General features: G+C 36.4%; 1 protein-coding gene across 1 annotated transcript; it reads right to left on the bottom strand.

The window, feature by feature from the left end:
* Positions 1-1,471: 1,471 nt before the first annotated feature.
* SCG2 (secretogranin II) lies at positions 1,472-3,331 on the bottom strand. Its single transcript, XM_004427627.3, has one exon. The coding sequence runs from the start codon at positions 3,329-3,331 to the stop codon at positions 1,472-1,474; it is 1,860 nt and encodes a 619-aa protein (XP_004427684.1).
* Positions 3,332-14,921: the final 11,590 nt, after the last annotated feature.

Here is a 14,921-nt window from a genome sequence, read left to right as displayed (position 1 = left end):
TGCATAAGCCTCTCACCATCCTGTCTCCAATGTCCCACCCCTCAGCTGAAAGGGCACTTCCCAGAGAGGTAATGTATTGTAGTGGTTAAGAACACAGGATTTGGCAACTCATAATGCTGGGTAACTTTGGGAAAATTACTTAATCTTTCTGAGTTTTGCTTTTTATGATGTAAAGGGGGTTAATAAGAGACCCTTGACAGTGATAGAGCACACACTATAGGAGGAACAGTGACTAAAGTGTTTAGTACAGTGCCTAGTGCACAATAACTTCAATAAAGAGTAACTGTTATTTATTTCCTTGTTTTTTTATGACCATTGTTGTTTTGTTGCTCTACATATTTTCTTGCTGCTGCTGTTGCTGATTCCCTGTTGAAAGGTTAGGATGCCGATCTCATCCCCTCTGAAGTGATGCACATTGTAACAATCATGCACTGCCTAGCCTACTCGGGATTCTCTCTAGCACAAGAGTAAGAAAGAGGGCAGCGGGTGTATCCCCACTGTGCCGGCACCCCTCCACTTACTTGACAATCAGTTTGGGGGTCCTTTTGCCCCTCTCAAATCATATGAAAGAGATAGGAGCCTTTCTTCTGGGAACCAGGGTGACCTGAGAACAGTTAGGTTGCTTCCAAGTCTGTGGTCATTTCTGATTGCCTTGTACATAGCTCTTTTTTCTTTCAATGCTAGTTATGAGTATGGAAGACTTAAATACTTTTATTTATATAAATCAAGGGTAAAAGGTATAAATATGACACCAAAAGGCTTATTCTATAAATCACATATATGAGAAAAACCATAGGCAAGCATTAAGTTAGTGGGCTGCTAGAGGATGTTGCATTCTACAAGCATATAGTATGATCAGATATTTAAAATTCATTATTTCTTACCTGGATTGGCCGTGGAAGGAAATGATTTTCCCTTTTGGCTCCATACTGCTTGCTCCACAGTCATTGTCTCTGGTTTTCCAGAATAAATAATCCACAGTTGTCCAGAAATAACATTTATTAATCAACAATTAAACACACAATAGAAAAGGCCTTATAAATAAAACTATATATTTATAATGCTTTATTTTTTTTTTGCTCCAGTACTCCACAAAACACTACAGACAGTAACAAAATAATTCAATAAATATTAAAAACTTTCAAGAGAATTATAGGACACTCTTAATCATACGTGAGCATCAACAATGCCACAGCCATTAGACACACTGTTAAACACTATCATAGATAACTTTCTTGAATAAGGGATATGATTAATTTTTGATCCAGAAATCGTAACATTTACACATATCCACACACAAGAGAACAGCTCAGAGTAAGTGAAGCAGACACGCCAGTGAAATGGAATCATCTTCCTGTACATCATGTAAAGATATTACAGCATTAACAGGATAGAAGTCAACACACTAGAGAGAAATGTTGGGTTTGCTTGGGGTGGGAGGAGGGAAAGTAGGGCAATTGACAAAAGCCGCTTACATATTTTCCATTGCTCTCTTAGCAATATGCTCCCTTCCTTTTTCTGCCTTTTCTTGGTTGAGATATTCCAGCACTTTCATTAACAGATCTTCATCCAAGTACTGTCTGTTTGGGGTATCCTCATTCTTCAGGGGCCCCACAGCCAGCCTTTTGCTTACCGAGGCCAGTTTGTCAGTCTCCTGAGAGCTGCCTTGATTCAAATGCTCTTTGATGGCCTGCTCGATTTGGTCCTCTTCCTGTAGGTCATCTTCAGATGAGACTTGACTTGGAATTCGCTTCACCTGGTTTGAATTCATGATCTCAGGGTATTTAACTAGCATCCTGGCCAAGTACTCTCCTAATTCTTGATCCTTGTCACTCAGGTTTTCATATGCCATTTGTTTGTTTTCAACTTCTGGCATCCAGGCACCTTTGGGAAGCTGGTTTGCTCTAGATCTTCCAGGACCATAGGGGAGTCTCGGCAGACCCCTCTCTCGGTTATACTGACTGGGAAAATATGGAGGCTTTTGATTTGCTGCACCCTCCATCCCTAAAAGATTTAAAATGTCCTCAACACTGAGCCCATCTGGTAAGGCCTCTGTCACAGCACGACCAGCTGTCTTGGGGTAGCCATTCTTGGAGAATATCTTATTTTGGAGCAGATCTGGACGGTCTAAGTCAACCTCTGAGACGTCATCTAGGTCAACAGGAAGTTCAAGCTCCTGCTCTGGTTCCACTGATCCATTCGGCTTCTCTCCAGTTTTGATCATGTCAATTAAGTCTTCAGGGGGTATCTGTAAATTCCTTGAGATTTCAATTAGCTGATAAATAGACTGAGAATCAAGTGGTTTCTCAAAAAGCCTGATTGCTCTTTCTCCATTTGGCCCATTCTGTGACCTCCCACTTCCTGCAGCATTCACTAACCTTTTCAGATAGGCAATTACTTTGGAGACATCATCTGAGAGTTGGTCTTTATTCTCTTTCCGGAGATCTTCATCCTGGAGGCCCAGCTGCCCCGAACGCTTCACTTCATCATTGACTTGTTCACTTTTTTCTGTATTCTCTTTGCTGTCTCTTACCTCTTCCTGGGTTTGACTCTCTATTTTCTCTTCTACTGGGTTCCAATCTTCTCCCCCAACCACATCTTCATAGGCAATATTATTGGCCTTGTAGATATCATCTTCATCATCTGTGTAAAGCTTTTGTTCCTCATCAACCCTCTCACGCTTTTGGTTGTTTGGTCCTGTCAGCTTCCCCAGCTCTTGGAAGACAGATTCCAGTGTAGCAAGACTTTGAGGAGTGTATTGTTCCTCCACTATTTCATTTGTGCGTTTAAAGGGGTTGTCCCTGGAATTCTCTTCATACAAAGGAGGGAATCGCATGTGCTTGAGTTTTCTCTCTGGCCACTGCTGAGTCTCGTAGTCATCAGACATGTCCACTGGAATATTCTTTTCTGAATTCAAGGCATAGGGCTTGTTTTCTTTTGGTGCAGACTGAGGCTCATTTTCAGCCTGTTGCAAAGCTTCGAGTATTATCCTCATCCACTCATCTTCACTCAGGGAATCCCTTGAACTTTCTGGCAAGTGACTTTCATCACCGTTTTCTTTTTGCTGAAGCGGAACAGAGACACCTTGGTAGGGATTATAGTCTGGGCTGCTTTCTTCTTTGTGAGCTTGTTGTCGGAGCTTTTCTATGTACTCCAAAGCCCTGATCATTTCAGGACTGGGAAACCTTTGCACATTTTCCAATCTGAGGTCTGGCTCCTTCTGAAGCAGCTGGTTTCGCTGAAATGAAGCTGCTTCATCCCCAGAGATGAGGAAAATTAAAGGGATGAGAGACAGGGCTGCTCCAAGCTGGTGAGTCTTAGCGTCTGTCATGTTTGAAAGACCCTTAAAGCATAGAAAACGTGAGTTAACACAAATGAAACAGATTAGAAGACACTATAGCAAAAGAAGTAATTGACCATTAAGGAAAAAAATATAGCAGAGATTATTTCACATTAAACTTAGGATGGCTCTTTAAAATCCATAAATATTTCCTACATGATCCTCACAAGCTAGCCACAAGATTAGCAAAATTGTTACCCATTTGCATCAAATTTGCATGGCATTCACTTGGTTAAAATAACAAAAACACTGATATGATGTTTCTGAAATGTTATTGTTTAATTTACAAAATATGTAGTTTGTTTTTTAGTATGCATTGTTTTTGTTTAGTAAAGACTTTCTAAGATAGTTTTAGTCATCCTGTATAGCATTCCTATTGAAATCACTGGCAAAAAAATTGGTTTAATGTAAAACACGCATGTACACACACACATGCACACACACACACACACACACTGCATTATTTCCTTAAGGTTCTATCAAAAAACATGTGGCTTAGTTCCCAAATTGTCCATCTAATTTTGTTGCAGAAACACAGCAGTAGTGACATTATTATATATGGTGAAGCGATACAGCATGTTAATATCAGTCATACTGTATTACCTTGTGGATGAGTCTCATTCACATATATTTTTCAGAAATAACTTGTTCTCACTCTGACACCAAGCCCAATGATCAATTTTGGAAGATTTATACCTTAATAACCTCCAGAACATGGGTCTTCTCAGGTCCCAACTAGTAGGCTAACCCAACAAAGTTCTTTTCTTTGTAAACATACTAAAATAATAAATTAAACTGTCTTAAAATATCTGTGCTCCATATTTCTTCTAATAATTTTATTGTGACTGTCTTGCAAAATGCAATTGTGGTTATACTTTTCATCAGCCCTCAAGAGTGTATAGTAAATAATAACAGATGCTACAGAGAGAACATAAGTTTTCTTAACAAGTCTATTTCTGAACTTGTGAGTGTTCAGATTCAGCTTGACTTATGTCTGTGTCTATTTTGGTGTGGACCTGTAAATCTTAAATGACTCATACTGTTAGAAAATCTTAAAATAACCACTATGCATCTTCCAATTTAGATAAACACAATGTGTTGAATTCTTCCTACTTAAAAATCTTCATTCATTTTTTTCTCCAACGCCTTATAATCTCATGTATGAATTAGCAAGGGGATTAGTTTTTACATGTTACATTTGGCATTGCAAACGTTGAAAAACTATTTTAATACTTGCAATTTTTGTTGCAAATAAAATAAATATAAAGGAAGTTTACAAGTTTGTTCATGATATCTCACCTGGATCACGGTTTTGTGATATATAAGCTAAATCATGTGGGTACAATTTTTTGTTAGCGTAGATATCAATTGTAGAAAATATCATTGTTTACTAAATGGTATTGATATTTAAGTAATGTTTTCAGTTTTTAAAGCTTAAAAATGGCTGTAGCTATAGAAATTTCTTTAAAACAGATATATATATTTATTAAAATGATTCCCATTAACCAGACTAATTAATTTACTGAAAGAAAAATCTCTAAAGGCATGTCAGAGAAAAATGCTAAAACATTTGTTATGAATCAATGTTTACTATAAGAAATTTTATTCATAAATTCTTAGGTTTAAATAAAAGTACATTATACATTCTTCTTTATATTATTTCAGGATTGATTTAGCTTTGGTAATCTATTTTCAACATTGGCATCTGAAATAGTAATTTTAGGAACCTCAGTAAACTTATTTTCTTTGAAACCATTACCCTGATGTATTCTTAACACATGAGTTATGTGCTTGTCTTTAAAATCATTATCTTGTAGGTGAGCTTTGCTGTGGAGTTGGGGCATAATATTCAATGCAGTTATTTAAACCACAGCCTAACAAGTGCTACGTTTTGGTCATTTATAAGGTTCAATTTGGATGACATAGTTATTGTCTTTGAGTGAGACTCAAGGGATTTCTTTACCAGGGAGTAGCTCTTCTAAGTAGTGAAGATGGTTTCAACAGCTCTAATATCATATATAAGGTTTGACCTAAAGCCTCGTAAGTTAAAACGTCTTTTCTATTGAAATTAGACTGGAGCTTTAACAAATTCGGGTGGCTATATCCAATTTGAGCAATACAACTAGTTAGGATACAGAAAAAAGAAACACTTGTCCCATTCAAAATATTTAGCAAAATATTGTACAACCTCTTTCAATCAAAACACAATAATAATAATAGTTTATACAGTTATGAGTTTTCCTCATGTATTCAAAATTATCATCTCTCTGTAATTCATAATCATACCCAACCTATAACCAAAGATAATATTTCACCCTGAATAAAGGAAGAAGCCTATGTTCAGGATCATTCTAATCTTACTTTCCTGGGACTAAAATTAGGAATAATAATAAATGCACTTCCAGGGTATACCAATTCCGAAAATAATTTTATATAGTTAGTTAATTTTGAGCACTTGCAAGGTAAATGTCAAAGGGAAAAAAAAAAACTACGAAATTGGTTGCCTCTATGACTAATGTGTCTAACAGCCTTTGAATCATTGGAAACCAACTGTTAAGAATATTAAGCATATTAATTATATCCCTGGCTTTGTATCTGGTTCTTCGGGGAAGAAACAATCAATTAAGGAAAGAAACAAAATATCAGGCTTGGTTAATTTTACATTAATATGTGTATTGACACTAAAATCCTTAACTTTTTCCACGCTTCTTACATATGATTATCTAAATAACATTATAGTTGATAAATATTCAACAGCAAGGGGTATAAGTCATAGATTTAATCTCATATATACATATACAGTGTCCTTACATTGGCTGCTGAGCAGCAGGTTGCTATTCAGTTATTCTATAGAGATAAGCTTGCCAAATGGTCTTTTTCTTCTCAACTAGGAATTAAGGGAAGAACACGCAATTTAGAACTTTCCAGTAAATCGAAGGGGAAAACAGTCTTACCTCTTTTTTTATATCGCAGAGAAGGTCCACAGCATGTTCCTCGCCGTCCGCCGGCTGAGCTGCTGGGCCGGTTCAGCACCCGGACAGCTCCTCGGCTTATAGGGAGCCGCCGCGCCTGACTCCGCACTGCCACACTGACGTCACCAGGCTCGGTCACACACCAGAGCACAAGCGAGCTTTTCAAAGAACCCGAGAGAAAATAATCACTTTATATATTTTTTTTTAAAAAATGCTGCATGCTTACGCCACCTGTCTTTTTGTGGCAAAAATTGCAGTTTCCTTTTTTCTTTTATCAAAATCTTTGAGGCTTGAAATAAAATGCTCTGCACAATTTCCTTTAGAAAGAGAGAAATCTGTCAGACAGACATGGCTAATTACGATATAATCCCATCTATGTTCTAACATCTTGTGATAAAGTTTTCTTGTTGCTGTTGCTATTGTCGTTGTCATCGTTATAAGAAAGTTTTACAGACAAGGATTTTTTTTTTATCTTCATTGCCACAAAGAGATTACATTACCTTACCCCGGTATTCTCCAAGAGGAACGGAAGACACATTATGAATATGAAAATTCATATTTCATATCATGACCACAAGCAGCATTGTTTTGAAACTCATATTTATTTGAATAAAAAGGAAAATTTTCTCTTTTTTATATGAGAGTAAACTTGAAGACTCTAATGACGCAGAATTTTGCTTTAGAGCTTCAATACAATTTTGAAGTGTGTATTCTTATTCTGTATCTTATTCTTCTCTGATATCTTATTCTTATCTGTATCTTATTCTAGTATCTGATAATTCTATGTGAATCTATTGGTATCTTTTACAATATTTATCTCAAAAAGGGAAGCTCAAAAGTTGAGAGTTGATGAAAATACAGCCATTAAGAAAAAAACAAATGCTTTCACTGTTAGAGAAAAGTGTGACACATATGTAATTGGAATTCATTTTCAACTGAGAGGAAGTTAGACTATAAATATTTTCCTTCTCCTGTTGAATCAGACGAATTGAATACCTTCCATAAGTGTGATCAATCTGGGGAATAATATAGCAGTTAACTCTCAACCTCTCAGGTTTGTAATTCAAGACCACTGCTGTGCTTTGCCAGGTAACTTGATTATATATTTTAGTAATTTATATGTCTAAAGTTTTAACTTTATTTTCTTAAAGATATGAGTTTCTTAAAAACTGTGTTTTGAAATATACTTTAAGTATGCAGAAGAATCTTACTATATGAGATCCCTTTATATTTCTGTTAAATGAATAATCAGCCACTGATTTATCCATTCCATGAGTTGTAATGCCTTCTAAGTGCCAGATACAAAGATGAATGAAATATATTATATAGATATATATTGCTTTTGAGGATCCTTTAGTCTAACGGGGATGACAGACAAGCAGATTATTTTGCTATAAATTGGAAAGCACTAAGAAAGAGGTTAGCCAGCAGTGTGTGGGGAGCAGTGTGGAGAGCCACTTGGTTCAATCTAGAAACTCAGGGGAGAAAAAAGCCTCCCGGGAAAAGAAGCCTGATCTGTGATTTCTCATTACCAGATTTTATTAAAATGATTTCTAACTATGCTAGGCAAACAACAGTACTCTCAAACTCCTCAAGGAAATAGGAATAGTTTAAAAGCTTAGGAAATAAACAATCTTGGGAAAAGTGGTCCTTGATTCTCCCTCTTTGCTCTCCTAGTGAAGACATTTGATTTTCCTAAATGACCCGGGGACCATCATCTGTGGATTGACATGGAACTCCAGGCTCAGACTGGAGTCCTATGGCCAATTCATCCAATATATTTATGCCACGTAATGGGTTTTTAGAACACAGTCAAGTGCTAGGTTGAAGAGACCTAAGTAAACAAATCCATTTCTCAAGCATCATCTCAGTGACACCAGCTCATTTGCTCATATCTTTGTTAGCTTTACACATATAACATTTTCTTAAATCTTGACAAAGTCCTGGCTAGCATCTCTGAGTTTGACCTAATTTGCTTTCCAGTTGAACTAACCAGTATCAACATAGCCTTAGAAAATTTTACAAGATTATTCTTAAAGGGTTGAGTTGGTTCAGCATAGGTCTCAACAGCCCTCAAGGAAGTCACTCTTGACCAGGCTAGTTCACATATGTGGACTCAGACGTTTTTGGCAAGGACCAGAAGCTATAGTTCTTCTAAGGCCCCAAAGTCAACCTCTTTCCTAAGAATGCCTTTAATCATCCAAAATCCATATAATATCTCATTCAAAAACTAAAAGTAGAAGTGAGATGTCAGGAGGCAGCTGCTGGGATGGACTGGCTCCATCAGCTAAAGGTATGGGTAGAGCAACAAGCCATATGTGAGTACCTGAATTCCTGCCTCCTATATAATACTATGATAAATACCTATCATTTTTTGAGTTCCATTATGTTCCAAGCACCATACTTGGAACTTCAGCACCTAATTTAATCCTCACAACAACTAAAACAGACAGCTATTTTTATCTCCATTTTGCAGATGAGGAAACTGAAATTCAGAAATAAGTTGGCCACTGTTTCCTGGCTCATAATTGGTAGAGATAGGATTTGAACCTAGTTCTTTCCAAAGGTGTTTCCATAGTAAAGACTATGATTTAGGCACTCTGCTAGGTGATAGGAATACAGAAATGAGTATGGCATGGATCCAATCACAAAGATCCAAGTCTAGAAAGTAGTCACTTTGACAAAAATCCTCGGGTGCGTCCCAATTGCTTTTCCTGGTCATTGCCCAGATGGCATAGGCACAGACTCCTATCTGGGGCAGCAAAAATGGAAAACAAGTTGACATTAGATCACTTCCTTGATGTTATGGGGCGTATTATAATGTCTTCCAAACAAGAAAGTAGTTATTGAATTTGGAAAATTCTATTCACCAGTGGCCTGTGTTTTATAGATTTTTCAATGAGTTATATTTAATATATCTCTAGAAGTCATTAATTTTTTGCCAGTAGTTATTTGTTCTAAGGGGAACTATTTTCTCTAATAGAAATCTATTTGGAGAAGAAGTTAAAATGCAATTTATAGAGAGAAAGCAAGCTTTTTCTTGATGCAAAATCATTTGGAGCATGTATAATATATTAAAGATAACCTATAAATCTTTTTATCCCTAAGCCTGAGATAAGATCATTTTAAATGTTCCTTATAAAATTTTAATTTTCTGTTAAGCCTATATTGCCAACTATCATTGCCTCCAAGAAACAAAGCGTTATATCTTGGACATTTTCAAAATAATTATGTACTGTGTATGATAATGGTTTTTACTAAATTAGCTTGCATCCTCAGCATGGTGCTATTAAGATCTAACTAATCATTCACAATTTGAATCTAAGCAATTAGACTGGACTAATTTGTTTTTGTGATAGGATTTTCTTAAATCTTGGTCATTTTATTCTTTGTTATTCAATTTCATATTTCATTTGGACCAGATTTTGCTTTTCTGTCATTTGTACAAGCAATCCTCTACCTTAGTAATCTTTCAATTTGAAACGTATCTCTCTTCCACTCCATTACACTTCTCATTTAGTTTCAGTTTATATGAAAGCAATTAAGATCCAGAAGGCCAACGTGTCTTCTTTCTCCCATCTCCTTCTTCCCTGTCTTTAATGCCCTCCCTCATCCTCCTCTCCCTTGGAAGACAAGGCTCTCATGGAGGAGTCCAGCCTGCAGCATGAATGACTGAGGTCTCCCAGCATTTGCAGGGGGCAGGGGGTGGTCTGCACTGTCTTCCCCTGGCCCCTCAAGGCCTGAGCTACTTTTCATTGCTCAGTCCTCACCTGTCTGCCTCCCTTCCCTTTTTACCTTTCCTTCTTTATACTCCTTGTTTAAACTCTTTATCTCCTCAATGTGTTGCTTCCAAAATTTACTTAAACTCCTTTCTTTTAGTTATTGTACACTTTATTAATAAATGTTCCTATTAAAAAATGACTTTTTTTTAAACTATCAAAGAAGAATAAAATATTTTTCCACTTCCCTTGCAAAGGCAGAGCCTGCCAAACTGTTGCTCAGAGAACATATAAATCAGAAACTGGGTACACTTAATTTAATACCTTAACTACCTGATTTCCCAGACAATCCACCAGTTCTAGGAGGCAGGATCTCTGCTTTCTACCACTATAGCCTCAAGCCTAGCCCAGCGCCTTGGACATAACGGCTGGCCAAAAATACGCTGTGTTGAATTGATTTAATATTTTCTCATTCCTACTGCCGAAGCTTCACACACTCCATCTTGGAATTTTTTAATCCTTTCAAAGTATCCTAATGCAAATGAACTGCCTTTATTCATTTCAGCTTCAGGCACTACTAGCAAATTATGTTTAGATTTTTTTCTCAAGGAAAATTTTCTTTTACTATGGGATCGCTCTGTATTTGTCTACTCTTTCCCTTATTTTGTAAAACATTTTCCTGGTATTTGAGTTAAAATATGAAATTTCACATAAAGAGAAAGGAGCCATTTGTAATTCCAGTATTTGTTTATTCTTCGTAATTTTTTTTTTCTTTTCTTATTAAGTAACCACACTACTGGTGGCTCTAGATGGACTAGATAACATTTAAGCCTCCTTCAAATCCTTGGACACTGTGCCTCTTTTCTTTGTGAAATGGGAGTCGGCTGTGAAATTATTTTTGCATTTGTCTACTGAGTACTAAAATATGATGTTTCTCATTTCTGATTTTACTTATTTCTGCCTTCTCTCTTTTTTTCTTGGTGAGTCTAGCTAAAGGTTTGTCTATTTTGTTGATCTTTTCAAAGAACCAGCTCTTGGTTTTATTAATTTTTTCTATTGTTTTTTTGGTCTCCATTTCATTTATTTCTGCTCTGATTTTTATTATTTCCCTTCTTCTACTGATTTTGGGCTTTGTTTGTTCTTCTTTTTCCAGTTCCTTTAGGTGCATTGTTAGATTGTTTATTTGAGATTTTTCTTGTTTGTTGAGATAGGCCTGTATTGCTATAAACTTCCCTCTTAGAACCGCTTTTGCTGTATCCCATAAATTCTGGCATGTCGTATTTTCATTTTCATTTGTCTCCAGGTATTTTTTGATTTCTTCTTTGATTTCTTCGTTAACCCAGTCATTGTTCAGTAGCATTTTGTTTAATCTCCATGTATTTGTGGCTTTTCTGATTTTCTTCCTATAGTTGATTTCTAGTTTCATACCGTTGTGGTCAGAAAAGATGGTTGGTATTATTTCAATCTTCTTAAATTTATGGAGACTTGTTTTGTGGCCTAATATGTGATCAATCCTGGAGAATGTTCCATGTGCGTTTGAAAAGAATGTGTATTCTTCGGTTTTTGGATGGAATGCTCTGTATATATCTACTAGGTCCATCTGTTCTAGTGTGTCGTTTAAGGCCAATGTTTCCTTATTGATCTTCTGTTTGGATGATCTATCCGTTGGTGTAAGTGGAGTGTTAAAGAAATGTTAAAGAAATGAAAGAGGAGAGGTTACAACAGACACCTCAGAAATACAAAAGATTATAAGAGAATACTATGAAAAACTATATGCCAACAAATTCGACAATCTGGAAGAGATGGATAAATTCTTAGAATCATACAACCTTCCAAAACTGGATCAAGAAGAAGTAGAGAATTTGAATAGACCAATCACCAGTAAGGAGATCGAAACAGTAATCAAAAACCTCCCCAAAAATAAAAGTCCAGGACCAGACGGCTTCCCTGGTGAATTCTACCAAACATTCAAAGAAGACTTAATACCTATCCTTCTCAAACTCTTCCAAAAATTGAGGAGGGGGAAGCTCCTAACTCATTCTACGAAGCTGACATTACCCTGATACCAAAACCAGACAAGGACAACACAAAAAAAGAAAATTACAGGCCAATATCACTGATGAACATTGATGCAAAAATCCTCAATAAAATACTAGCAAATCGCATACAACAATACGTTAAAAAGATTATACACCATGATCAAGTGGGATTTATTCCAGGTATGCAGGGATGGTTTAACATTCGCAAATCAATCAACGTAATACACCACATTAATAAAATGAAGAACAAAAATCACATGATCATCTCAATAGATGCAGAGAAAGCATTTGACAAGATCCAGCATCCATTTATGATAAAAACTCTGAATAAAATGGGTATAGAAGGAAAGTACCTCAACATAATAAAGACCATATATGAGAAACCCACAGCTAATATTATCCTCAATGGTGAAAAACTGAAAGCTATCCCTCTAAGAACAGGAACCAGACAAGGATGCCCACTGTCACCACTCCTATTTAACATAGTATTGGAAGTCCTAGCCAGAGCAATCAGGCAAGAGAAAGAAATAAAAGGGATCCAAATTGGAAAGGAAGAAGTGAAACTGTCACTATTTGCAGATGACATGATTTTATATATAGAAAACCCTAAAGAATCCACCAGAAAACTTTTAGAAGTAATAAACGAATATGGTAAAGTTGCAGGATACAAAATCAACATACAAAAATCAGTTGCATTTCTGTACACTAACAACGAAGTAGCAGAAAGAGAAATTAAGAATACCATCCCATTTACAATTGCAACAAAAAGAATTAAATACCTAGGAATAAACTTAACCAAAGAGGTGAAAGATCTGTACACGAAAACTATAAAACATTGCTGAAAGAAATTGAAGAAGACACAAAGAAATGGAAAGATATTCCATGCTCTTGGATTGGAAGAATTAACATAGTTAAGATGTCCATACTTCCTAAAGCCATCTATAGATTCAATGCAATCCCTATCAAAGTTCCAACAACATTTTTCACAGAAATAGAACAAAGAATTCTAAATTTTATATGGAACAACAAAAGACCCGAATAGCTAAAGGAATCCTGAGAAAAAAGAACAAAGCTGGAGGTATCACACTTCCTGACTTCAAAATATACTACAAAGCTATAGTAACCAAAACAGCATGGTACTGGCACAAAAACAGACACACAGATCAGTGGAATAGAATCGAAAGCCCAGAAATAAACCCACACATCTATGGACAGCTAATCTTTGACAAAGGAGCCAAGAACATACAATGGGGAAAAGAAAGTCTCTTCAACAAATGGTGTTGGGAAAACTGGATAGCCATATGCAAAAAAATGAAAGTAGATCCTTACCTTACACCATACACAAAAATTAACTCCAAATGGATTAAAGACTTGAATGTAAGACCTGAAACTGTGAAAGTTCTAGAAGAAAACATAGGCAGTACGCTCTTCGACATCGGTCTTAGCAACATCTTTTCAAACACCACATCTGACCGGGCAAGAGAAACAATAGAAAAAATAAACAAATGGGACTACATCAAACTAAAAGCTTCTGCACAGCAAAGGAAACCATCAACAAAACGAAAAGACAACCTAACAATTGGGAGAAGATATTTGCAAACCATACATCTGATAAGGGCTTAATCTCCAAAATATATAAAGAACTCATGCATCTCAACAACAAAACTACCAACCCAATTAAAAAATGGGCAAAAGACCTGAACAGACATTTCTCCAAAGAAGATATACAGATGGCCAACAGACACATGAAAAGATGTTCAAAATCACTAATTATCAGGGAAATGCAAATCAAAACTACAATGAGATATCACCTCACGCCCGTCATAATGGCTATAATTAACAAGACAGGAAACAACATGTGTTGGAGAGGATGTGGAGAGAAGGGAACTCTCATACACTGCTGGTGGGAGTGCAAACTGGTGCAGCCACTATGGAAAACAGTATGGAGATTCCTCAAAAAATCAACGATAGAACTACCATATGATCCAGCTATTCCACTGTTGGGTATTTATCCAAAGAACTTGAAAACACCAATTTGCAAAGGTACATGCACCCCTGTGTTCATTGCAGCCTTATTCACGATAGCCAAGACTTGGAAGCAACCTAAGTGCCCATCAAGGGACGAATGGATAAAGAAGCTGTGGTATATATACACAATGGAATACTACTCAGCCATAAGAAACGACGAAATCCAGCCATTTGTGACAACATGGATGGACATTGAGGGTATAATGCAAAGTGAAATAAGTCAGAGGGAGAAGGTCAAATACTGTATGATTTCCTTCATTAAGTAGTAGATAGTGACAACAATGGACGGATACATAGGGACAGAGATTGGATTGGTGGTTGCCAGAGGGGAGGGGGGGAGGGAGGAGGGTGAAAGGGATAATTCGGTGCATGTGTGTGGTGATGGGTTGTAATTAGTATTTTGGTGGTGAACACGATGTGGTCCATGCAGAAATAGAAGTACAATGATGTACACCTGAAATTTTTACAATGTTATAAACCAATGTTACTGCAATAAACAAAAAATTGTTAAAAAAATAAAATAAAATAAAATATGATCTTTCTCATAAACCCTCAACAAGAACCACTTAAACCAAATAAATTTGGGCTTTCTCCTCCATTGCCTTTGGATTCTGGAACCATCTGGTGCTTGGAGGAAAAGAAAGTATCATTCTCTTAATCTAATACCATGCATGTTTGAGCATCTGTTCCTTCAATGGGTTTTAGGAGAAGGAAGTTTGTGCACTAGAAGTTAATTACTTTGCTTAAAACAACACTGAATGTCTCAATCTTTCAGATTCTCCAGGCATAATTGTTTCGTGAATCAATGTTTTCAGTATTTACA

Source organism: Ceratotherium simum, chromosome 37 (assembly GCF_057802395.1).
Source record: "Ceratotherium simum simum isolate JZ-2026a chromosome 37, ASM5780239v1, whole genome shotgun sequence".
In the NCBI taxonomy this organism is placed as follows: Eukaryota; Metazoa; Chordata; class Mammalia; order Perissodactyla; family Rhinocerotidae; genus Ceratotherium; species Ceratotherium simum.
This window is presented reverse-complemented; position numbering and strand designations above follow the sequence as displayed.